The following is a 25643-nucleotide window of genomic DNA, read 5'->3' as shown; positions in this document are numbered from 1 at the left end:
AAAGGGCAAGGCAGCGGTACACTTCATACCGCCGCTGTCGGGCCTTCAAGGCAGAGCAGTTTAGTGCGATACACAATGTTCTGCTGTTTTGCAGTACGCCAGACCAAGGTCTCACACCTGCAAACAGAAACTTCAAGAACTTGTTTTGTTATTTAAGACTGTGAAGCATTCGTTTTGGCAACAGAAAGTCATAAATCAATATCATGATATGATCAAATCATCATGATAAAATTCCTGTGAAAATCTACATATTACGTCTGAAAACCATAGTTGTACTTTTAGGTTTTTAGTTAAGAAGTTTACTGGCTAAGAATAAAGAATATTTTGTGGAAAACTCTTATGTTTTTAATCATTTGTTCTGTATTTGAATGTCCAATAGTTTTAAAAAAGTGCTTTCATGCATATGTTATGTAAAAATAACCCACTCTTTTATCGAAGTCTGAATGTCTTGACTAAATATCTTGTGTCCACTTGGAATAGAAGAAAAATACACAGCTATTTAAAAATCACTCTCTAAAACAAAAGGCATATCAAACCAACCACACAACATTAAACACATTAAATGTTTTTTGTTTTTTTACAAAGCAAATAAAGCGGTCAGCAGAAATACTATCATTACACCAAAACATTAAAAGGTCTTGGCAGCTTCTGACCGAAAAGATTAAAATTGGCCTCAAAAAACTCCAAAGTTCTGCACCTCTTCATTTTGTCTCGGATCTCTGGCTGTGCAGTGGAAGCTGCTACCGTGCAGCGGTGTTTTTTTTTTTTTTTTTTCTTCTGCGCTTCCCGCCCCGACTTGTCCCGTCTTGTTAATGACAAACTGGTGACAGTCACGCTGGCACCGAGTTCTGAGGATTGTGGTGATAACAGCCTCCGTCGTAGCTCCATCAGATTAGTGGCAGATTTCAAAGCTGCATGCAGTAGTGTTGTTTTTATACGTGTCTGTGTGTCTGTTTGCACCGGTTTTAGGCTGTTTACTTTACAAAGAAATATGTCAGTCGTTGCACACTAAAAAAACCCCAACTTTTTATAACATATTTTACTTCTTATTCCCTGTATTCCCTCTTTTACAGCTCTAAATCTGAATCCTTTCTTTGTCAGTTTGTCCATTTTTCCAGAGACCACACAGCTTTGATGTCCAGAGTTGCTCTCTGAAATGAGGCCAGTCTGAATACGTCCAATCACAGAGGCATCTTTTCTACAATGTCCCATCTGCACGTGCTCAACAGATAGCTAATCAAGTCGACTCGGTGGGATATAGCCTTTAAATCAGCCGCAGTCTTTTATTTTGACAGGGTTTGAATGTGGTCGGATTGAGTTTGCCAACCTGAGAGGGAAATCGTTCTCCAGTGAGGAACAGAGGTTTAATCTGGCATTAATAACGGCGTAAGGGCAGTAAACAAGGGTGCGTGTTGTTTTTTTGGGCCGACAAAACGAGGAAATGAAGGAAATGACGTCGGACCCAAACCTTAACCAGTGAGGAAGTTGGACTAGAAGCCTTTGAGGAACAGTGACTTTTAAAAAACTGGTTGCGATTGTCTGTCGGAGCTGCAGAGGATGATAATACACTTATTTTGCCCCTGTCGTACAGGAAAACGCAGCTCAAAGTGCTTTACATTAAGAGCAAATGACTGAAAACGAGTCAAAAGAAAAAGCCGATGATATAAACTGCAATTACAATATTAAACCTCATGAAAAAAGAGAAGAAGGGAACGATGATCTCATGGGTATTTTTCTCCTGGGAGGACTTGAACCTGTATTTAGCACTGCCTGCCTCAGATCTGCATCCACATTTAGCCTATTTGAACAATACGACTGCATCTAATTATGTTCCGGGCTGCTGTTGCGCCCGCCGACAGACACTTTGATATTGAGTATTATTTTCCTTGTGGGAACGCGCGCCGGTGCTGGAGTCCTCGGCCGATGCCGACCGCGAAACTCTTCAGCCAGATCAACTTGCATTGAAAACACACGTGTTTGCGATGAGGCTTCATGACTGAGGTTGGACTTAATTTTTCGGTGCAGCTACACATCTGAATCATCTCATTCCGAGCATTTTTGCCTATTGCTTTTTGTTTTTTGCACTTTTTGTTAATTTATTCACAGCAACAACTAGGTCAGTGCTTGTTTTTGCCTGCAATTGCCAGGAAGGCCACCCACTCAACAAACTGCCCGTTTGCAACTCAGATACCGAGCTGAAGACAGGAAACAGGTAGGGCATTGAAGTTGCATAAGTGCCAGTAAAGAAAAACAAACAGCGCATTTGAAAGACAAACATACTGGAGTTTAAGAACAGTATTGTCAGAATGTTTTCGTCTTTACGTTCACATGTCCTTTCCTCTGTGACAAAGAATACACTGGCGTTCCTCCGTCCTCTACTTCTGATGCTGGGACGTCGTAAATTATCCGACAGATGACATTTTATCTGATTAATTTGATTATTTTTGTTATTTGTATTGTCGCCTTTGGTTTCGGTGTCCAATGGTGGAAATCTTCTTTAGAGGCTTTCCGATTCATCACGTTTTAAGTTTAGAAGCTCGCACGGGAGTCTCCCTGGGAGATCCCGACCCCTGTAACGATGTGTCGAGATCAGATCAGACCACTCTGGTGGTCTTGTTGAACCGATCTTACAGAGCGGCACTTTTACCTTACAGTTGCTCTTTAGCCACAACCCTGTCTCCTAGAAATTACGCTCTTTAGTATCAATTTGTTTTCCATATTACGTTTGGAGTCCTGCGTGGGGTTAGGTTGAGGCAACAAAATCACCCACCACAAAAGTTTAGGGAAAGATTGTGATTTTGATTAAGTACTAATGAAGTAAAAAAAAAAAAAAAAATCATATCGCATTGGTCGAATCACTGCAAACTTCTGTATTGAGGCGAGACCATGATGTTTCCTTGACCTTGATTAAGTGCCCTGAGTGGCGATACATGACGCTGTAATTGTCGCCCGTGGATTTTGTTTTGCAAAAAATGAGAGCTACAAGCCTCCTCAAGCCACGGTGCTTTGTGAATCCGGGTATTGACTCAGCATCACCTTTCAACGTACCGAGGCACAAATGCAGACATGGATTAAGTGGAGTTAGATGGCGATGAGGCCCAAGAGCAGTAAATATCCACCCTCTCCTTTGACCCTGGAGCTTCAGAAGTGATAGCGGCACTTCAGTCCCACCCGCTGACTCTCCCCTCGCTGACAGAGATATTTCCTGTTCTGATGCAGCACCGAGATAGAGCCGAGATGACAAGCGGGAGCTTCTTTTTTTTCTTTTTCCTCCGCCTGTGGTTCATTTCAGCCCCGCCAACCCCGCCCTCTCTCTCGTCTCTGATACGCCACATCACAAGACCCTTCATGGTACATCACGTCCATTTCATAATGAAGATTTAATGGAAACTGTTTATCACCAAACTGTCTTCATCTGCCCCCTTCAGCCTCTCTCTCTCTTTCCCAGCTTCCACTCATATATGCTGGACTTGAAAGAGGTGCAGCAAAGAAGTTTTTCAAAGAAACTTTTATGCACATTGGGGAAAAGTATTTAATTTCTAAATTTGTTACCTAAATAATGAGTTTGCCTTGGCACGATCAAGTCAACTCGCTGTGTAGCTCTCTTGCTAAAGAGGAGCTGTTTTACAAGTGCATTTCGCCGCTACTGCTTTTTAAACTCAACCGAAAGAACTCATCTGATAAGTCGCATTTTATTTTTTGTGACATTTGGAAAAACTTCCCCGAGACTCTCGTCAGTTGGCCGAAAACAGCCATCCCCTCTGTCCTCTCTCTCTGATGCGCTGAATGGAGCTTGTTGTTGCCGTGTTGTTGTGTTTGGGTGGGGAATGTTGTGAGTGGGACCGACTCGTCCCTGAAGTCTGTCCGTCCGTCTCTGTCAGTCCGCGTTGGAGCCGCAGTAACAAACGGTAGCATTGTTGACCGCAGCGTGTCTGATCTCACGTCTCTTGGCCCCTCGCTCGTGTTTCCTCCCTGTCTCTTGTGTGTGTAGCAGTGGTTAGTGACAGTGATGGGGTGAGGTAGTTCAGTTTGTGACTCAGTGTGCTGGACCCGGCTGAGCTGTGACCGATGCGGACTAAGGCCGTGACTCGCTCGGAGGATCCACTGGATGGCGTGAAAAGAGGTAAAAAATGAAAGGGCTCTGTCCAGTTGGGGAGTTGGACGTTTCTGTTGCTCTAGCTTGACGGTACAGGCAGTACATCTGTGCGTACATGTTTGCTTAATACTGGGAAAATGAACTGATTCCAAATCTGATAACTGACTTGGTTCCGGTTCGGATCATTCCGTCGGTTCACTTTAAACGCAGTGTGAGGGAAAAGGTCGGAGGACAAAATAATACTCCGTTTCCAAGAATACGGTGAATTTTCCCTTTAGTCTGTGTGTCTCTGCAAAAGGTTTAAATAAATATCAGTATTGGCCTTCAAGTGTCGTCTCCTGATAGATACTGTATGGATTTCCAGAAAAGGTGACACAAACATTCATGTTGACCGGAGGACGGATCCAGATAAATTTGATGATCCCCGACATTTCATCTAGCGCCACCAACAGGCCAAACGTACATGTAAAAGTGATGCCCAGAGTCTCCGTCAGCTTTTTAGCAGATTAACATTTATTCATCACATTGTTTATTTAACAGGGACAACATATATTTACTGCACCAGATATGGTTCAAAGGTCATTTCTGCCTGTAGTCCCCTGCGTGGAGGCCGCAGCTCCGATGTGCAGGTTTGATCTCATAGAGGACATCAAACTTTGAGAACAGACATTAAAAGATATCAAGAGAGAGAGAGAGACAATTATACCAGCAGTAATCAAAACACGATAACAAACAGTTTGTGCTGATGAATGCCAACAAACCAGTATGTATCTCAGCTCAGTGGCTGCAGAGCTGCGCGTCCGTCAGCCATTTTTTTCAGACTACGTTTACAATTTAAAAAGGACTACACTCTCCGATACTCGCTGGTAGAGCGTTGCGTATCCCGGCTGCCCTAACTGGGGAAAAAACAAAAACAACAAAAAAACCCCAAAAATTGTTACAGTTGTAGAATATCACCATAACGTGGCTGTGAGGTTGTGTGATGCTCAGGCCAGTGCTGCTCTGTACACAACCGCCGAATGAGCAGCACGCAAGCGAGGAGCTAACTGCAGACACTCAGCTGTAAACTATTCCGTCCTGACACTCTGCTTCTAAATATAATGCCCCGATATTAGATGCTAATATTAGATGCTGATGATAGATGATGGTGTACTGTGAAATGTCTGCAGTTGCCTCACCGGTTGCTAAATGGGGTCACCCGTCTCACTTGAGGGTGCTGCACGTTCGCATGCTAACATTAGCATTTAGCTTAATTAGCACAGCCAAGCGGGAGCTAATAATTAAACGTACAGCTCGATCGGAGTCGATCCAAGCCCTTTAACAGTATTAATACAGTTCAGGAGCAGCACCACAGAAGGGTGCACAGAAGAAGACAATGTGGAAGCTGTTTGTTTGTCTGGAAGCCACAGGAGAATCAGGATGGCCGGAGTCCGCGATTGCTGGAGTGTGTGCAGAGCTCACGGCACGTTCCTGTGGTCGAACCTTAGGTTAGGAACACAGACTGGGAGGAGACGGGTGATGGGTGTTGGCGTTTTGGAACCACTGTAATAACCACCGTGGGGTGTCTGCAGTTGCCTCATCAGTTGTTTGTTGTGAAGTGGGTGACATCATTTGGTCTGTGTGTCTGTGTGTGTGTGTGTGTATGTGTTTGTGTCACTGTGTCAACGCCTCAGCTACCTCTTACATAACGGTGCTACATGTTTCAGTTTTACTCAGACGAGCAGCGCTGACTGTGCGTTGTTCAAACGGCTTTGTTAAAATATGCCACGTGCAGCATATTTACAACTGTTCCAGTTCACGTCGCGCAGCCCGGATTTTCACGTCTTGACTTTAGTTCGGGCAGAATTTAAAAACAGCGGTTAAAGCAGCAGGTATGGCAGTCGCAGGGAAAAGGATCTACAATGTATGACAATGTCTGTACAACTGGGGCTGCAACTAACAAGTACCTGTCTCGGTACTGATTAATCTGCTGATTATTTTCTGGATTAATTGATCAGTCATTTGGTCTGCTGTGCAAAATGTCAGAAAATAGAGCCTAAGACGATGTTTTTAAACCGATTTTCAGTTTAATGTGAAGGACTAAGAAAACCAGAAAACCTTGACATTTGAGGAGTTTGAAGCGGGGGGGGGGGGGTCTCTGTCGCTTTTGACAGACTTAAAACATGACTTAAACAGTCAACCAATTATTTGAATTATTGCCAATTAATTCTGCTGATCAATTCATGATTTTCATGCGAAAAACATGCAATGCAGCTCTTCTAACCTGCAAGATAGTGTTTGAGAGAGCTTGAATCAGTCCTATGCATGTTTTTTGCTTTCAGTTTTCATAGACAGCTTTGAAAAATATGTGTACAAGTGCGGAATAAACCTAGAAAAACTGCAAAAGTGTCTACTCTGAGTCTAGAAAAGAACTATGCAAATGTGCATAGTTTGAGCCTAGAGCGCTGTTAAAATGCAGGAAAGTTCCCACCTCTGCATTACTGGAAATGCAATTAATTCAAATTCACGCAAATTCATTTTAAGAGAAAAGTCTACGTTGCTAATTATTCCTCTGCTGTTGAACTAATTCTTTCAGTTCTACGTGCAACTGTAAGAAAAAACCTACAATACAGCACTAGACAAGAGAACTGATAACAATATCCGTGTCCCATGATGGAAGTATCATACCGTGTATCGGGTGATCTAGGGTTTGCGTATGTTTGAATGTGTTTTCTGTGCATGTTCAGTGAGCACATGGTTGATAAGTGGAAGTCCTGTGTGGGCTTTAGCGGCCAGAACTCTGGCCTCAGCGGAAGAAACGCCACGGCCGAACCAAGGGAAGCGTGAGTGCAAGAACAAAAGCCAGGAAATGAGTTCTTCTCCTAGCAACCTCCCCACTATTATTACTGTCATTATTATTATTATTATCATTATTATCATTATCATTGTTATTATTATTATTATTATTATTCCTCTTTCGGTGCAGATGGCATCTATGAGAGGAGCAAAGAGCTGTAACAAGCGACGACTCCTTAACGTCGAGAACAAAGAGGGCTCATTACAGCAGCCAAAAGAGAGGGCTGCAGGAGAGCAGAGGAAATGAAAGGAGGAGAGAGGCTGTGATTATGTTTGTCGTGTTGCTCGCTGTCAGTGCCAGTCTTTTACATCAGTGATAATGAGGAACAGCCACACAGATGCGCCCCGCTACACTTCCTGTCACATGGCCCGCAGTGTTGTGGCCGCAGGCAAAATTAAATTTTGAGCCTAAACTACAGACCATCATGTGACGGGATCACGGCAGCCTCAACGCCCGTCGACATGCCGACGTTCCGACCCATGACTACTTGCATGTGTCGCGGCCGGTTCGATCTCAGGCTGGTCCGTAGTTTTACCTAACGTCTTGGAGTGGACGAGAATGATTGAAACTGGGATACAGTGGACCGTGACTTAAACAAATGTGGGCCAAGGGCCAGTGGCTCCTTCCCTACTCGCAACCCCCTTACTTCCAGCGCCCTTGCTTGGACCACATCCATCTTCGAACTCGGCCTTCATTTTGATCTCAACTACGAGCCTGTAACGTTTCGTGAACGTATCTTGTTGTGACGCTATCGCGGTGACAAAATCTGTCCACAGACAGACTGACACCCGTGGTAGTTCCGGCTACAGTAGGTGTGTCCAGGACCAAGTTTTGCAATGATAACGCACACGTACACATACACATGTAAGAAAAACAAAACCAGCCACGCTGTCGCAGCCGGTAATGATTCTATCGAGGCTTCAGCCTCACATTTCCTCCCCTTTTTCATCTTTTACATGCAAAGTCTAGCTTAGGCATTTGCCAAGTGGGAAGACCAGGACTAAAAGCCAAATCTAGAGAATAATTTTTCGGCATTCAGTCAAAATCAGGGGTTTAATGGCTCACATCTTGTATAATCACCAGCATGTGTGCGTATCTCAGCTAGCGTTTGATTGCCCTTTGGACCCGCGGTGCGCATGACACTTCTTGAGTTGTTGAGGCGTGTCGTCGTGTTCATCACATCAACAATCTGGTGAGGCAGCTAGAAGTACCAACTTCTTTCTTTAACAGCCCTTGAACAACATCTCCAACTGCAAAATCCCCAATTTTTTTTGTCTTGAGAAACAGCTTAGAGACGACCATTTTTCAGTCATTCGTTCTATTTATCTTCATCTTATTTTTACTTACGTTTAGAAATTAAATTTAATTAAATGAATAAAAAGGAATAATTCACGTTGTCTCAAGATGAATTAGCTTTTAATTGTATTTATTCCCCTTTATTTAGACCTGTAGTTGATGTAAGGTAGAAGTAGAGATAAAAGAAGTAAAAGCTGAAAAATAAGAGGAAAAAGAAGTAACAAAAATATTGGACTGATGAAAATATTGGCATAATTTCCACTTTATTCTATTGACGTCTTCCTTTTTCGTGTCCTAATCAACATTTTTCCATCAACACAGCGTTGAATGTGCAGGTTTTCACTTTGCTGTTAGCAAGTGAGACAAGTGACAACATGGAAATCACAGTTGGCTTTTAGGCTGCTAGATTAAAAAAAAAAAAAAAACGTGATGAGCAGTGTGAGCTTCCTACTTAAAAAAAAAAAAAAAAAAAAACAGTGTTCACATCACCTGCGGGTTGGTTAACGCTTCTGGGGAAGTTACACCTAACTTCCTGATTTCTTCATGTATTGTGATGGTTTCGGATGAGTTGTCATGCGTCAACACGTCTGACTCCACCAGACTCCTGAGTGCCGACAGTAAATTCCCATGTGACCTGAATGCAGCATGAGGAGTGAAGGGCAGAGCGGGGGGACGGGGCAGCGTCCAGCTGGCCAGGAAGGTGACGGACGGACGGACGGGTGGGGGGGGGGGTTTAATCACAGCAGGACGGGGGGAGAGTTAGCTGGCGCTGACGTCGGCCTCGCCGCTGGGGGAGTGACTGGCAGCTCAGAGCGGAGGCAGCGGAAGGTCAGCTCAGTGGGAGGGTTTCTAGCCATGTAACGAGGGATGAGCAGGATGACAAGTGAGAAAGGTTGTCTTTTAAAGGAATTATCCACCCGCAGATCCTGTTAAACTGTTAGATGTTGTGACTTAGCATTGTACTTTTGCTGGTTAATCTGGTTGTTCAGCCTGTTTAATCTATTTCCACTTCATGTGATGTCTCGAGTGATTTACTGTGCTTCTCAGAATGGTCTGAGCTGTTCATTTCATCCGGTGAAATTGCTCTGGTTTTACAGCACATCTACTGTATGAAAAAGAAGAAGAAGCTCTGAAAACCCACTGTCCACTACCTGCTCAGCACCAAGCCACACAGCGACACAGTTAGCGTCTCGCTGGTGAACACAGTGGAGCGTTAAGCAGCCGAAGAGCCGGATATTTTTCTCAGGAGTTAGAGGAGCTAAAAGAGAGCGAATATCAGACTTCGATTTGCCGGGTGTCCAAAAAACATCTCAAAATGAATCATCATGTTGCTCCATCTCTAAAGTAGTTGACAGAACCAGCTCAATTCCATTCATTTTCTTGTTCTGGAGATTTTGTTCTTTCTTTCTTTATTTTTTTTTTAGCTGTACTTATTTGTTACAGGGTTAATTTTTCTCTTGAGACCATCTGTTCTCAAACTGGGATCAGGGCACATGCAAGGCTGAGTCATCACTTTCCAAAACAAGTTAAAGTTAAACTTTACGAAATTGTAATTCACGACAGAGTGTATCCCATTTACTAAGCAAAATCGGTATTTTAATTAAAAGTTCCGCCGCGATTAACTTCTCGTGTACGGTGTAGATAAGTCCCCGTTGGGGGCACGTGATGGTAAACACGTTACAGAGCTGAAGTTAACAGGATGTTTTATCTTAAGTCACAAGGGGTTTTCTCCTACAATTGGCCATAAACTCCCTGGACTCGCTACAAGTCCAACAGGAGCACCTCGGCCACAAATAAAAACACACACAACCTCGGTCTCCGTCACGGATGCCAATGTGATCCCTGAAGCATGAAAAGGGGCCTAATTGCATTTAGCTTAAGTCAGGCCACCGCGGAATACTAATATGGCTCAGAATTAAGGCTGAGCTTCAGTGCGAAAGAAAGGACCGAATCCCATGTCCTCCCCAATTCCTTTCGCTCTCACTATGGGAACCGCGGGACCTCCTGGGGTGGACTTCCCAGCAGAAGAAGGCTTTACTGTAATCTGTTTATTTGCCCCAGACAGTCTGCCTTGTCCGGGTACGGACCCCCAACCCCCGGCATCTTCTCCCACTGCGTGTGCTCTCGGCAGCTCGGCAGCGACGTGCCTTTCACTGACACAAAACCGTCCTGTCATAAAAATGCCAGCCGCCTCAATAAAGGAGCGTGTTTGTTTCGGAGCGTTTTGGAATTCCAGCGAAGCCGTTCCTCCCGTCGGACCCCAGAGACCCAGAGAGGAAGTTGGAGAATGACTGGAGTCAAATACTTCCCGTCGAAGGGCTGAAAAACTGGCAGAAAGAAAGGAACTGGGAATATTGCATAACTGCTGGGATTTGAACGATGTGGGGTTTTGGGAGGCCAAGGTAGTTTGAGATAAGCTGCTCGTAGCCCGATAGTTTGTGCAGAGATCGGTGTCTTCGTATTTATGTGCGTTTTGTACAGGCAAAGACTGTTCACGAATCCACTGTTAAAACATGTTAGTATTAGATATTGGGTTTAAAGATATTTTCATGCATCACAGCTGGACTTTGTCCTGAATTTGTTCCGCATTAAAGGGTCAGTTGAATTGTTTCCAATCGGGACTGTCTTTGGACAGTTGAGCCCAATTCCCAGCATATTTCAGTTGGTCCAGTTTTATGACCGTTCAGAAATAATAGTCAGAAATTTATACAAGACACACACCTACACACACCCCCACACACACATTTCTCCCCCATTTTGGAAAGGCTATGTACTAATGCAGGAACCACCACAGTTAATATTGTACTTTGTGTAGATTCTCTAACAAAACCACTGTAATTTCACTGTTTCCCCTCAAAAACGTTTTTTTGGCGACGTCGTGTGCGTTTCTCAGCAGCCGACTTGATGAGTACAATGTCGTCCTAACTGTGATTGACCCATGAAAGTAGTCCAGAAAATCACCGGAACAAGCTGTAATTCCAAATTAAAGTCCGGTTATTGGAGAATTACGGCAGATTTGTGCGGAGGCAGGATGTTGTACAGTTGCCACTAAACAGTAACCGTTCCATCAGGATGTTTTAGAAGCACATACCATGTTAATATTCATCCTCTTTAGGGTGTTTATCACGATGGCTTTAACTTGTAGTGTTTTGTTCTGCTGGCTGCTTCTCCTCTCGCTGCTTGGAGGTATGATTCATTTTTACACCTCCGTTACTACGTGCCGCACGCTGTATTCAACCTAAACACAACATGACCCCACTTAATAGTGGGGTCAAAGCTGTGTGCCAGCTTTGTTAACGCACGTCCGATGTTTAAGAGCCTGTCACGGTTGGCTGGATCAGGATGTGTGCGCGACTGTTACGGGTGTGACAGATCTTGTCCGATACGAGAGTGGAAACGTGCTTTGGGAAATGCAAATTTACAATCCCGGGGTACACGGAGAAGTGAGAAGTGTCTATTTTAGTGTGTGTTGTCGCCGTGTGCAGCAACAGCAATGCACACCTTTCCACTCACACAGTGTCGTGCGTGCGCACTCGGCAAACACAAAACCTTTCTGTGCCACTGTGACGTCTCTTGTCAAAGCAGCTCTCAGTTTTAAGGAGCTCCTCTCATCAGCCTGCTTCACGCACACACACGCACGCACACACACACACACACACACACACACACACACACACACACACACAGAGACGCACATTATTCTCTCAGGCTGAGGTCAGGCTGGCACGCTGGCTGTTTTGCAGTGAAGTGTTCCCGCTGCCCTCACCAAGCTTTTTCTGACGAGTGTGCATCGAGAAGTGCGTGTGTGTGTGTGTGTGTGTGTGTGTGCGTGTGTGTGTGTGTGAGAGTGAGTGTGTGTGTGTGAGAGTGTGTTTGTGTTTGTGTGTATGTGTTTGTTCTCCACGTCAGCTCTTGGCTCTGACACACCGAGGGAGAGTTGCAGTAACACAAAGCCAGCCTGTGTTGACAGAATAATCTTATATATGTGAAGTAAGAAGCGATAACAGCTTTGACAACTCAGAAAACGAACAGGGGGAACTTTTAAAGGACCTTTTTACGTTTTTTTTTTAACAAAACTTCAACAGTTTTCTTGAATTCATTACAGGATAAAGAAATGACTAAGATGCATGAATGAGAATTCAGATGATTGCTCACATAGCGTGCTAACATGCTAACTTACTGTAAGCATCACTTTGTCTAAAATCATTAATCATTACCCACATAATAAACACTCAGGAGTTCACTCTGTAAAAAAGCAGTAAATTGAGCTTTCTGACAGTCGTGACTCACTGTCATTTTTGCCAGATCTTGCGTTGCTTTACGTTAATTTGAGTATCGAGGAAATGCAAAGATTTTGGGACCATTTGGTGCATTTGGTAGCAACTATCAAAATTTAGCATGTTACCCTGACATGCCAGATGTTACATAGTGTGTTAATAGACCAATTGTAAAATACTTTTACAACAACATCAGCATTTTAACTTGTTTGTCTACAGTGTCAAAAATTCAGCCTCTTTTTTTTTTTGAAGCTAACAAACTTTCTTCAAGTTCAAGGTCCTCGGCACCCTTTTGTGTCTGTGCTGTGTGTCTGTCCTGTCAGCCTGAGCCGGGGACATTTTGTATTTTGTGAAAGAGATTAGTTCGCTGTTTGAAACTACTGTTTAAAATGGGAAAACGCTCGTCGGTGAGACGCAAAGAACCACGGGCACGACGTGAAGCTCACCTGTAATTTGAGCAAACCAAAGATTAACAGCCTGTTGTTGTTTTTTGCTGCTGCTTCTGAAGCCTGAAGTTCAACAAACACAGCCCCAAAGACACATAACCACCGCTCACGTGCATGCTGACATCGCTTTAAAGGGATATCAAAGACAGACTTAACTTGATTTGACTTCTCTCGTCTTTGTGTAAAAGCTCAGAAACATCGGCACAAAGAGTCTGATCACCGCTGGCCTGCAGCTCATTGAGCCGAATGTTTGTATTGTAACTTGTCGTCACTCATTTCATCTCTCCCTCTTTCTCTCTCTCTCTCTCTCCCTCTTGTGCTTTGCTCTCCAGCGTCTGATACCGAGCAGGATGCGGCGGTGAAACTCGACCAGGAGCGGGCTGACATAGTCGCCAAGTATGACAAGGTACGTTAAGAACCCACCCCCCCAGCCGGCGGTAAACGTACTTCATCCTGAAGGAGGTTTGGTGAAGTTGCAACTTACAACAATAGGTTTTTTTTTTTTTTTTCCCCTGTGGTCATCCAAGACCAAACTCCAGTCGCTCACTCGTGCTGAGACTCTACCAAACTTCGTAGCACTGTGGTGGAATCTCCTCAATAACTCATCGCCTCATTGCCGGTGAAACCCGAGCAGAGTCTGCTGCTCTGTGTTTTCAACATTTTCATATATTTAGCAAAGCTGTGATTACCCCGCAGGAGCCACGTTTCAGGTGCACTGTTCTCATCGACAGCGCAATTTAAAAATTACCACGTAAATTAAGCGTAATGTATTTAAAAAGCCACCCAGTGCGCGCACGTTCAGAGGACTGGACACTAACTGTGTTAGAAGGGGAAGAGAGATACAAAACTTTCTTCTGCAGAACAGTAGTTTTAAGAGAAGGGGAAGGACAAAGATGTGGATTTAGTCATTCAACTAAACAGCGGAGGGTTAATGTGATGTCATGGACACAAAGTGATTTTATTGGCCGAGATCCAGCGGCGGCGGTTTATGCAACAATGCTGTATCCGATATTGTTTTCCAGAGCGTCGCCCGTTTATTTTTCAGACAGCCCGCGTTGCAATCTGTGGGTGTGGAAGTTTGGAAGATGTGGCTGTTGTTCAGGCGGGAAGGATGTAACGAAAAACACCGCCCCCACTGCATTATGGGAAGTGTAGGATCCAGGGTTGTTGTTTTTTTTCTTCAATCCGGGATATCTCTGCTTCTGCTGCTTCGATTTTGACCTCTGCCTCTTGCGAGTCCCCCCAGCTTATTGGAAAAGTGATGCTTAATCAAACCAGTATCCGTTTTAGGCGTCCAGCTACTGGTTATTTTCATTATCGATTAATCTGCCGGGTATTGTTTGATTTTACTGATTAACCGTCACGTTCATGGAGCCATTGCGACGTCTTCAAATGTCTTGTTTTTCTGGACTAAAGGTCCAAATACCCCAAAATATTTACTTCACATTAATGACAAGGAAAAGCTGGAAATACTCTCAATATTTGGCATCGTTTCACTATTTTTGCTTGGAAAATTACTGAAACGATGAATTGATTATCAAAATAGTTGATGATTTTTTTTTTCCCCCTGTCAATCAGCTAATCGATTAATTGTGTAATCGTTTCAGCTCTAATCACTTAAATATTGTTTTCCATTTAAAACTTTGGTTAGCAATTGATATAGAGGCAGGCAGATTATCAGGCCCATTCTAGCTTATCACAGATAAATCTACCGGTTCAAATATTAGCAGATATTGTAAAAAGAAATGTTAGTACAGTCAAGTTTTGCCCGCTAAGTGTTAATCATATTTAATGCTAATTTTTCTCCTTTTCGTGTTTGCGTATTTGTTATATAATGTTTTTTATACTTTTTATAAATGTTTTTATAGATTTTTTTGCAGTTATCTTTAATCATATGGAATTTCCTGTGGTGTTAGCTGTTCACAGTTTGCTGTTAAACTATATTTACTGTCACCGTAAAACGTCCTACCTCAGCTGGTATGTTAAGTAAAAAAAGAAAACAGAAACAAATATTGGCCACTATACTGTTCTCAAACCTTTATTTATCCTCGAATATCGATATCAGTATCGGTCTTTCAAACTTCGGTCAGGCTCTACTCCTTTACAAAGATAAAATCAAAACAAAGATGATTATATAACCACTATGTAGATGGGTTATTATATTGGTTATTACTTGGTTATTATTTGATCCGTGAGCATAAATTACTTGACGTGCAGGTAATAGTGCCCTTAATGTCGTCCATAAACCCGTCGGAGAGTTTTATAAATTACCCCCCGATGTCTGTGTTTTTATTAACAAGTGTCTGGTATATTAAATACTATAGAGGAAACATTGTTGAAATGTTACTTTGACTATAAATCTTCAAACCTCTGCTGTGATCTTTCCTCCTCTAGTCATCCTATAGTATCTGTAAATTTACATTAACTTCTGTACGGTGATATGACAATAACTCTCCATAGTTTCCCAGCTGTGTGTGTGTGTGTGTGTGTGTGTGTGTGTGTGTGTGTGTGTGTGTGTCTGATTTTTACTGTATGTTCGTGGATGCGTCCTGAGTGACACCTCTATTTCACAGCCCGGCGGTATCAGTCAGACCAGCCCACCACACTTGGTTTGTAAATTAGTCATTTTAATTTAGTCCAGCAGGCTGCATAATCAAGCTGCCTCATTAAGAGTGAAGAGACCATGCAGAGGAGATGATGGAGGTGTGTGCGCGTGTGTGTGTGTGTGTGTGTGTGTGTGTGTGTGTGTGTGTGTGTGTGTGTGTGTGTGTGTGCGTGTGTGTGTGAGGTGGAATGAGGCGCAATCGGAGCTAAATCAATGTCATTGTCGCTGTCGCTGTCGGGGATGGAAGGAGTTTAATGGAGTCGGTTATCATGCCGACCACACACACTCGCTGGCTCATCGTTTCACATCAGCCAGCGTTCATTTGTGGACATAAAAAATGATTTCTCGTCTTCTCAGAATGCACAGAAATGAGGAGTTTTGTTTTCCAGATGACACATCCACCCAGGCCCGGCTGCTGTCTGTTTTCACTGCCAGCACTGATGCTGACGGTTTTGGACCGAGGCCACTCGTCGTAGACGATTGGAGCCAATATTTAATATCTTCCCGCTTGGTTGGATCAGATCAAATGTGTCACACTTGAATGAATTCAAGTCTTTTTTTATAGAGTTCAGCAGTTCGGTTCACCACTTTGGTCCAGACTGAAAAATCTCAACAACTATTCGATGGATTGCCACGAAACTTTCTACAGACTCTCATGATCCCCAGAGGATGAAGCCTACTGACGTCGGTGATCCCCCAGACTTGTCCTCCAGCTCCACCACGGGGGTTAACATCTCGGGTTTTGAGCTGAATCTCAACAACCAGCGTCAATGCCTTGGTTTACGGGCAGCTACCTGCAGAACTAATGACATTCCCATCAGCCTCAGCTGTACTTCGTGTCTAGTAATGTTAGAATGCTAACACGCTAAACCAAGATGTCGAACATTGAAAACTTTACCTGCTAAACATGAATGTTAGTGAGAACTAACCAGCAAAAAGCACCTGTGTGTCTGAGTAAAGCCTCACAGAGCCACTAGCATCCAAAAGTAACTAATAAAATATTAGTTTTTTTTTTTTTTTAATTATTAAATTATTCAACCTAGATTTTGTGAATTTGATACTGAATGAGGGAACATCTGGCCATTAATCTTCTACAAATACTGATTCATTTTGGAAATTCTGAGATGTTCCGCATTTAACACCAGAGATTGTTCAGCACTTCCCAACAAGGCGTCGCGAGATAAGTCTAAGAGGCAGGAAATAAGGAACTAATAGATTCTGCCGCACAAAACCGTGTTTATTTTTCCAGACTTTTCTCAAATCTTTGCTTAATTCTTGTGAAATGAACAGTTTTATGTCCTTAAGAGCCTAAAAATCATTGAAGGTCACAACCAAAAAATGTAGACCACCACAGATTTATTGTTGTGAATAAGTACAAGTTATATTAATAAAATGGCGAAATGCTGACCCGTCACGCTGCAAGAAAGCGCGCGACTGATTTTCGTGCAGTCCATCACAGATCTCTGGTGACGTGAAGGAGCGAGCGCCGACCAGTCGCAGTCCTGCTTTAATTTTCCCCCTGAAATTGATTTTAAGCGGAGAGAGAAATGATAAAAGCGTCAGCCATGACGATGTGGTGCTCTTGACTCTGCGGACACACACGTGGAGTGAGGCGGGATTAAACACTGAGGCTCTTTTGAGTCCTCAGAGATGCCTGTGTGTTTTAAGTTATTTATTTTTCTGCTTTGTTTCCGCTGATGGAGCAGTGGGTGCGGAAAGAGGGAGGAGATGGATTTAGAAACAGTTCACCTCAACATCTGGTCATCAGACGGACCCGTCAAACCACAGACAGCCTTCTGCGTCTGCCTCTGTTACTGTATGAAGAAACGTTTTTAAGATATGTCGGGTCGCACACAGTGGAGAGAGGCAGAAAAGTCTGGTAGCAGACAGGGTTGGGGGTTCCCCGATGTTTCTGTAGCGTTAAGTTTGACATCTCAGTGTTTTCAGAGTACTCAGGTTGTCAGATTGTCTTCACGTCTGTATTTTTGTAGCTTGTGCTTTGCTGCAGTTTAAAACTCGCAGTCAAAGCAAAAAATGTCATATTTGTACATTTACAGTATTTATATCGTAGCCCAGAGTCTCACAACTGTGGGGTCAGGACCCCAGCGTGCTACTCTTGGATATGCGCACAAGCTAATGGGAGCTTGGTTAGAATTTCATTTATGTTTATTTGATACACAATATTTAAAATATAATTAAATTAAACAAGTTTAAATGAGGTCGTTTCTGTTTATTCCATCTGGAGCTCCCTCCTTGCTTTCAGACATAAAAATGAAAGTACTGCTCTAAATTCACATGACGGTTTAATAGTCTTGTTTTGTTTTGTTTTTTTACCTACTTGTAGATTCTGGTTCATAAATCTTTTCTCTCTCTTTTTTTTGATAAAAGGAATAAACAAACAAACAGATTATATTTTCCTCTAATTGCTTTGTAGTTTTTCAACACAATGAGGCCTAAATCGCTGATTGATTAAGCACTCGTAAGTACTCGGAGTCAGGCTTGTATCAGCAGAGAAATGAACAGCAGCTGAAGCTGTCTATGCAAATGAAGACGAAAACCACGCAGCCAAGCAAGGGAACCTTCTGGCACGGTGGGTCATAATCAGCACGCGTTTTGTTTACTGTAGCTCTCGCGTAGAAGTTTGTGAACTGTGACGAGGCGTGGGAGAGACTTGTGGCAAAGATTCCGCGTGAGGTGAACGGGACAGTGAAGGGAGGTTGGTTGTTGTGGCGATTATTTTTTTCAGACATCGCACCTTTTCTCTGAGTCATGAATCAAGTCAAATCTGAACGCACAGACATGACGCAAGTATTTTTGGATTCAGTGTGACTTAGACTTTCCAAGGACATCGTTAGCTCCAGTCTCCGTCGTAAACAAACATCCATAAATCCGATTGGAAATTATAGAACTCCCCTGAGAATCATCACATTTTAAAGTTTTCTTCACTATGAAAGTAGTCAAGTGATAGTTGTCGGTACGTCCATGGGGACCTTGCAAACAGGAACTGCTAATAGCTAATTTGGTATACTTTTAATGGTGCCAGTTTGCCAAAATGTAAACAAATACGGACCAAAGAAATTGGGCTCCAGTTGCGGCCCGCAGCATAACTCCCTGGATCCATGGCAACCCTGAGATTCCCGCAGCGGGCGTGAATTGAAATTTGCTCGTGTTGCTCACAGTGTTGAAAGACTACATTTAAATGTTCAGCAGCGACACCTCTTTTTCCCCGAGTGTTTATCCTGGTCGCTCTCTGTGGTTCGCAGACGACGTGATCAGCAGTTTTTGCCGGGACTGCCTTTTCCCAGAGAAAATGGTACCTAGAGCACGTGTGATTAACTGGGGCGAGCCGACCCTTTCAACTCCCTGTGAAGGTAAAACAGTGGAGTCTTGAAGGATTTGAAAACAGCAAGAGACTGAAATTCAAAAGAGAGATGAAGCACGAATTAAAACTTTGTCTTTCTTGAAACTGCAGCTCATGTTTAGATCAGTTTGAGAACTTTAGATGACACGGCTTTCAGCGCAACAAGGCCTCAGGTCGACGAGACGCAACTGTGACGTCTACATCGTTTAGCACATTATAGTGTGAGCTTGTGTTTTGTTTCACTGGTCTATGCTGGTAACTACAGCCGGTTTATAGGAGGCCTAGAGTCAGATGGTGACGCAGGTGGGCATTGCTACACACACACACACACACACAGTTTCTTTGTGTCTCATAAACACACACTCGTGCCAACACACCTTCCCAAGGGCGCCGGAGTCTTGGCTCCGCTCGTAATCTAGCAGCCAGTCAAACATGGTTCTCTGCCCCTGAAGGACGTGGGTGGCATGTAATTTGGAGCTCAGTCAGAAGCCACTGTTGCACAGTGAACGTCCAGCACCAGACAAGCTGCTGGACTGCAGCTGATCGCGGTCACGTTCACTGCAGATCAATGTCTTGGCTGCTCTCTTGGCTCTCTTGGCAGAAGATACTATAAAATGCCCGTCACATCATTTGAGATTCGAGCTGATGTCTTTAAATCGCTCGTTTTGTTTGACCAACAGTCCAAAACCCAAACCCAGTCCAAAATGAATGAGAAGATTCCAAAATGAATTCAGTTTTTAAAAAATTTTCATTCGTCAGTTGTCAAATCCGTAGAAATGAAGGTTTTTGGTATTGTTTTTGTTTTGCTTTTTTCAATTTTATATATTGTATTATAACTTTATTTGCATTCAAATTAAAAAAAAAAGGAAAATTGAAGGAAAAACTTCACTAGATGAGCATAACACAGACTAGTTCAAGTGAAAGTCCTGTGTTGAATACTATTTATATCATTTGCCAAAAGTCAAGCCTGTGTTTAAATACACTTACTTTACACAAGGGCTGCACCTAATAAATATTGTCATTATTAATTAATCTGCTGATTATCTTCTCAGATTATTAGTTTATCCGTTAAAATGTCAGAAAATAATGAAGAATGTCCATTAAAGTTTCCCAGAGCCTTAGATGATGCAGTCGGTTAGATTGTTTCGTCCGAAAGAGACCTCGCAACGTCTAAAAACCACAGAACTTCGGTTCACTGTCATAAATGTCAAGCAGAAGGAACAAATCCTCCCAACTGAGAAGTTGAAACCAGGGAGTGTTTCTCAATTTCCCTTTTTTTAAAAATGAAATGGTCAATCAGTTATCATAATTTCATTTGATCGCCTGATGAATCAGTCGGTTCAGCTCTGCTTTACACACTCACGTGTGCACTTACTTAAGATCCTGACTTACTCTATCTTTTTATTTATTGTCTTCATATCACTGTGCCAGTTTTAGCCAGTGGCCGCTATCCACCTTTCGTCCCTTGGTCAGACGTCGAATTAGCCATGAAAAAGAAAAGGACAAACCGGACAACGTGTAAAACCAAAAGGCGAGGCGGCGTGCAGAATATGAAAGCTGACTCTTTTAAATCTTCATCTAGCATTTACTAGCATCGCTTGCTCAGCGGTACACATCAGAGGCCTTCGTGGACCCTGAAAAACACTTAACTGAAACCAACATGCCTGAATGTAATTTTCACAAAGGAAAGAGACCTGGCCTGAAAGATTCTGTTCAGGTCTTGGTTACCAGGGACCGAGTAGACCTCAGAAGTCCCGTCGTACATGCTTTGCAGGAGGCTCAATATTCCTTTTCACAGATCCTCCCATTAGAGAAACTGGAGACGCAAAGCTTTGACTTTTTTTACCCGATAAATGTAAAATGGCCGAAATCAACAAAAAGTTTTGTCATTTAAGTATCTGGCAGGTTTCGATTTGATACCGTATGAACAGATATACTTTTCAGTTTGAATGTAATCTCTGCTATTGCCTTCTCTCGTCTCAATTCCAGGGAAAGGAGGCCACTGTGGAGCCCTGGGAGGACACCAACTTCCACCTGTACAAAGTCATCGACCGCTTCGGCTTCGTCCAGTAAGGACACGCGCAGCGAACCATCGCAGCCTGTCATTATTTCTATTAACTAAATGAATAACCTCCAAAGCCCAATATGAACAGCGGTACCACACTTAAGGAAAGAGGGAGAAAATGAGAGGCTGTGTTGCTGAGAGAAGAGTCTGTTTGTGGCTTTGGTCAGGCTGGTTCGGGAGGCTGCGAGGCTCTCAAACAACGCTGTGTTGGGGTGTTTTATATATAGGCTGGCGCAGGCAGGCAGGACGCAGCCTGGTTAGCCACAATCACAGGCACCCTTGTTAGGGTAGAGCGGTGCGAGCCAGACCATAGGCGGTGTAAGGCGGAGGGAGAGATGGGAGGATGGTGGAAGACGGGAAAGAAACCTCAGGGTTATATGATTGTTTAAGACAGGGACAGAGGTTTCCCAGGGTGAAGCCCGGGGAGGATGCTTCAGACCGGGCAGATGGGTGACAGAAGAAGAGCCAAGAGGAACCAATGATCCGATCGTGTACTTTTTAGGCCCAAGATGCCGCGTGGACGGAAAGATTAGAGCAAGAGTTGATGTTAACTTTAAGGGCATGTTCATGCTCTTTTCAGACCCAAGGCTCTTTGCTCGGTCAGGTATGAAGGCTGGCACTGTGGAGCAGAGAACCAGTCTTGAGTCAGCCACAAATGTTGGGAGAAGGTTAGGCGTCGGTTCACTGAGATAAACAGCTGCTGGAGCGAAGTCTCCCGTCGGTGCCGTTAAACCACTGCAGAGGAAGAGGGTGCAGCAGGATGATGTAATTAAAAGGGTCATGGGTCAAACCTCTTACAGAGAAAACAATATCGAGAACATTATGGGAATATGGTATTTACGTGTGTTTCACAGATCTGGTGTTTTCGTCCGCTGCTTTTATTCTTCTCTTAAGTCTGGTTTACTGACAGTTGGGTAAAACCTTATTTTAGGGGGCTCTTGTTTCCCCCAAATCTAAAAGAACTGCTCCATTTAAAGCCAAGTTGGCATTGATTCGTCGTTCATTTATTATCGGAAACTTTGGAAATGTTGAATTGTAAGCTTGTCTTTAGACCAATCTAGAAAAATGTAGCTTTTTCTTCTTCTTTCTGGCAATAATCCTAAAAAGCGAAAGATCCTAGACATGTTGGATCAATAAAACATGGAGCCAGTAGCCCAACCGTTACTTGTCCGCTTGAGTGTAGGCCACATTTTTTGTGTAATAAAGCCAAGAGGGAATTAAGGAGAGTGATGGACCAGGCGCTGCAGATTGTCAGCTGACCTGGTTGAAGTCTGTGCCTTCTCTGTTTACGGTTGGCAGGTAGTGTCCGGTGCCGGAGATGAAACCAGTATATTCGCTGAATTTTTCCCAAAGGCCAAACGCTCCGCTGCTGCAGAGACTTTGACACACAGATAAACGCAGCCAAAATTGGGGAATGTCTAATCTGTTATTTCCTGTTTGTGTGACCGCTGACATGTTTGATGTTCCCTCTCTCTGATAACGGTCAGGGAGTGAGACGAGCACCGTTTTCTGGAAGGAATCTGACTTTGAGCGTCGTGTTAAAATGCAGATATCTGAGCACGAAACCTGACAACTGTCAGACTGGCTGTGAAATAATGTTTTCCATCTGACACACTTGTTTACGTGCAGGCAGGGCCGACTAAACTGTGACTCGTATACGACAGCAAAGACATGAGCTAAGGCATCAAAATAAACTGGAGGATGGGAGATACGTCCAAGACTGTTTATCTCTTCATTCTCCCCCTTTTCTCTTGTTCATTCCTTCCCTTTCTTCTCTTCTCCTCAGTGAGAATGAACTTCCATCCTACGACTCGGTGGAGGAGAAGGTGAGTGACTTCTCTTTTTCTCTTTCACTTTTGTTTTTCAAACAAATATCCAACTGTGTAGGATATGGCAACTGTGTCGGTCGGGAAGTTAAAATTCCCCTTTTGCACATTCCCTGTTTTCATTTCCCCTGAATCCGGAAAACTGTGAAGATTAGATAAATGAGACTGGTGATGGAATTAAAAATAGAGGTCTGGGTTTGAGGTTCGCGCACGGAACCGGACAGAAACACAGAATGGCTGCGATCGCTCTGATCCACCGCTACCTGACTCTGACAAGTGAAATCCTGTTGGAGAAAAGACTGAAAACACCTGAAAGGGGCATAGGCTCCGCGGAAGCGTAGCGGCGGTCTGGGCCTCGTTCCCCGCGAGCACCTAAACCGAAGACACTCCGGGTCGGAGACCAAGAGCATCTCAAGAAGCTCCAGAACCTGCAGCTGGAACCAAAAACTTTGTTTCACTCAAGGTTTTGTTCATGTTCTAAGTCTGCAAGGTTCTTTGTTCAGTGACATTTGATATAAAATTAGTGAAAATGTTTAAATAAGCAAATAAAAGCAATTGATCGATCGATTGATTGATTTGCGGTATCGGTATTGCCTCAAGCTGTCGATAAAGAAGCTGAGGACTTTCACTCCATAAATAGTTTCTCCTCCCAAAAATCACTCTCATCGTTGTTCAGGGAGCCGGAACCGTGAGGTTCAAGCTGCTCCTGCGTCAGTTATAAAGGTTTTTATTTGTTGCAATTTATCTTTAAAAATAGTTCCCGCTGCCTCTCACATCAGATGTTTTCAGCAGGATTCTCGCCGGTTGGTTTTGGATCCTTTTTTTTTTTTCTTTAAGCTTTTCACTAAAAATAGATGCTGCTTTTGTCCTTTTTTTTTTTTTTTTAAAAAGTCATTTTCAGATCATTTTCAAAAGGATCCAAAAATAAATAAACTAAATTTTTAGATGCATTTGATAGTTGTTCATTTGAACTATGTCTTTATACTTCAACGTGTCTTCAAGCGTATCATTTTTAGTAAATCACGCAGATTGGCATCATAAACTCAGTGCACTTCATAAAATCCACAAAACAGGAAACAACATCGCAACAGATCTTTGGTTTGCGGTACAACGTGAGCCGACTCACTACGGGCGTGCCACCAAAATGTGAAGGATGCTTCCATTAAAGCCCCGTTGAACGTGCAGCACGATCCCTCGCACGTCGCCGACGGTGCTTCCCGCGGGGGCGGGAACGCAGCCGCGGGAAGACTGTCGGAGACGGGGCTCCTTAACGCGTCACCTCTGCTTTTCCCACGCAGCAAAAACACACGGAGGTGGAGAGGACCAGCAAATGGCTGAAGATGCTGAAGAGCTGGGACAAGTACAAGAACAGCGAGAAGGTGACCTTACCACATCTCAACACTCCTCTTTGCCCTTTCACACCCGCCTCCCTCCGTCCTTCACGGTCACTTCCTCTCTCCCGACAGAGAGTAGTCAAATCTAACAAAAGTGAGAGTTGCTTGGCTTAATGATACGTCAGCACCGTGATTTCTCATTGATTGCATACATCATTTACACTCACTGTTTGTTATAAAACTCTCATATCACGATGCACTGCTCAGCGGCTGTCGTCACTGTGTGGTTTTTGTGAGTTTAATTTTTTTAAATTTTTTAAAAAATGACCAAATTTTTGCTCTCGAGAAGCCATTTTGATTCAGTGGAGTGAGGAGGAGCTCTACTTGCCAGCGTGTTACCTCAGTAGGTGTCATTCACATGTCGGTATCGTGATAGTGCCGTCGGACGTTGCAAACTTTTTCCTGATTGGAGAACAATCCGTACCCGCGCCCAAAGCCTTACACAAGGAAATAGCCTGAACTCCACGTTTCAAATAGTCATTTGATCTGTTTTAGATCTAAAATATTGTTTCCACATATCAGAACCGGCCTTGCAGAGGTCATATCGGTCCACTTCTGCCCTCTGCCGCGGTCGTCCCGTCACTGGCAGATGTAGAGTTATGGCTGCCTTCGTTAGTGCCTCTTCAGATCCAGGTCGTGTTGCCCTGGAGCGCTTCACCACGACCTTCATTTGTACGTTTGGTTTCAGCAGGGAATTAGTGTGTGTGTGTGTGTGTGGGTGTGGGTGTGTGTGTGTGTGTGTGTGTGTGTGTGTGTGTGTGGGTGGGTGGGTGGGTGGGTGGGTGTGTACTGCGTTGGGGCTTAGAAATGAGAGATACACTCATGGCTGGAGCTACCAGCACAGTCAGGCTCGTTCTTCAGCAGTGGGTCGTCTTTGAAAGTAACAGCCAAGGACGCATGGGAGCGTTTAGCTTCTCCCTCCGTCACATCACTCTCTTCTCCCCTCCTCCTCCTCCTCCTCCTTTCTTCTCTAAAGCCTCAGGGATTTTCTGTTTCTTTTCCTCTTTGTCAGTCCGCGGCGTGCTTTCAGCTCAGCGAGGCAGCGCGTCACGCTTGGTGCCTCTCTTATTCTGTTTCCTGACCTGCCGGCTGCTGAGAACATCCAGCCCGCGGTAGGAGAGTGCTAGAGGGCTGCCCAGACGTGAGGAAGTCGTGAGGCTTCGAGGTCGTGGTGCGTGGCACAACGGTGATGATGCCGTACCCTCTCAAACCCTCGCAGGGTTGGGACGTGGTGTTGAAGGGGTTGTGGGGTTGTGACCCCTCAGGATGAAGACCAAAGCTGTGCCTGGGTTCTGCTCTCGTTCACAGCAGAAAGTGGCCAAATCAACCAGTTGTCAGTTACAAAGGTGGAGCCGGAGGCTCGGTGCTGTCGTAGCCACATGCAAAAGCTGCAAGCTGCTGTTGGTTGTGGCTAGTTCTGTTTGTTTGTGCTCAAACGGGT

General features: G+C 43.9%; 1 protein-coding gene across 3 annotated transcripts in view; it reads left to right on the top strand.

The window, feature by feature from the left end:
• The window catches only part of usp6nl (USP6 N-terminal like), a 76101-nt gene that overhangs the window by 34317 nt on the left and 16141 nt on the right, over nt 1-25643 (top strand). For 2 of the 3 annotated variants that reach the window (XM_040150475.1, XM_040150467.1), the window contains 4 exons: nt 13284-13357; nt 20907-20986; nt 22769-22808; nt 24107-24187. In XM_040150475.1, the coding sequence (XP_040006409.1) occupies nt 13284-13357; nt 20907-20986; nt 22769-22808; nt 24107-24187 (275 nt within the window). Of the gene's footprint in view, nt 1-5564; nt 5584-13283; nt 13358-20906; nt 20987-22768; nt 22809-24106; nt 24188-25643 lie in introns of those variants that run through there. The other variant, XM_040150483.1, reaches the window with a different exon arrangement.

The sequence above is a fragment of the Xiphias gladius genome, chromosome 2 (genome assembly GCF_016859285.1).
Source record: "Xiphias gladius isolate SHS-SW01 ecotype Sanya breed wild chromosome 2, ASM1685928v1, whole genome shotgun sequence".
NCBI classification, from domain to species: Eukaryota; Metazoa; Chordata; class Actinopteri; order Istiophoriformes; family Xiphiidae; genus Xiphias; species Xiphias gladius.
Note: the sequence above shows the minus strand (reverse complement) of the source record. Positions and strands in the feature narration are given on the sequence as shown.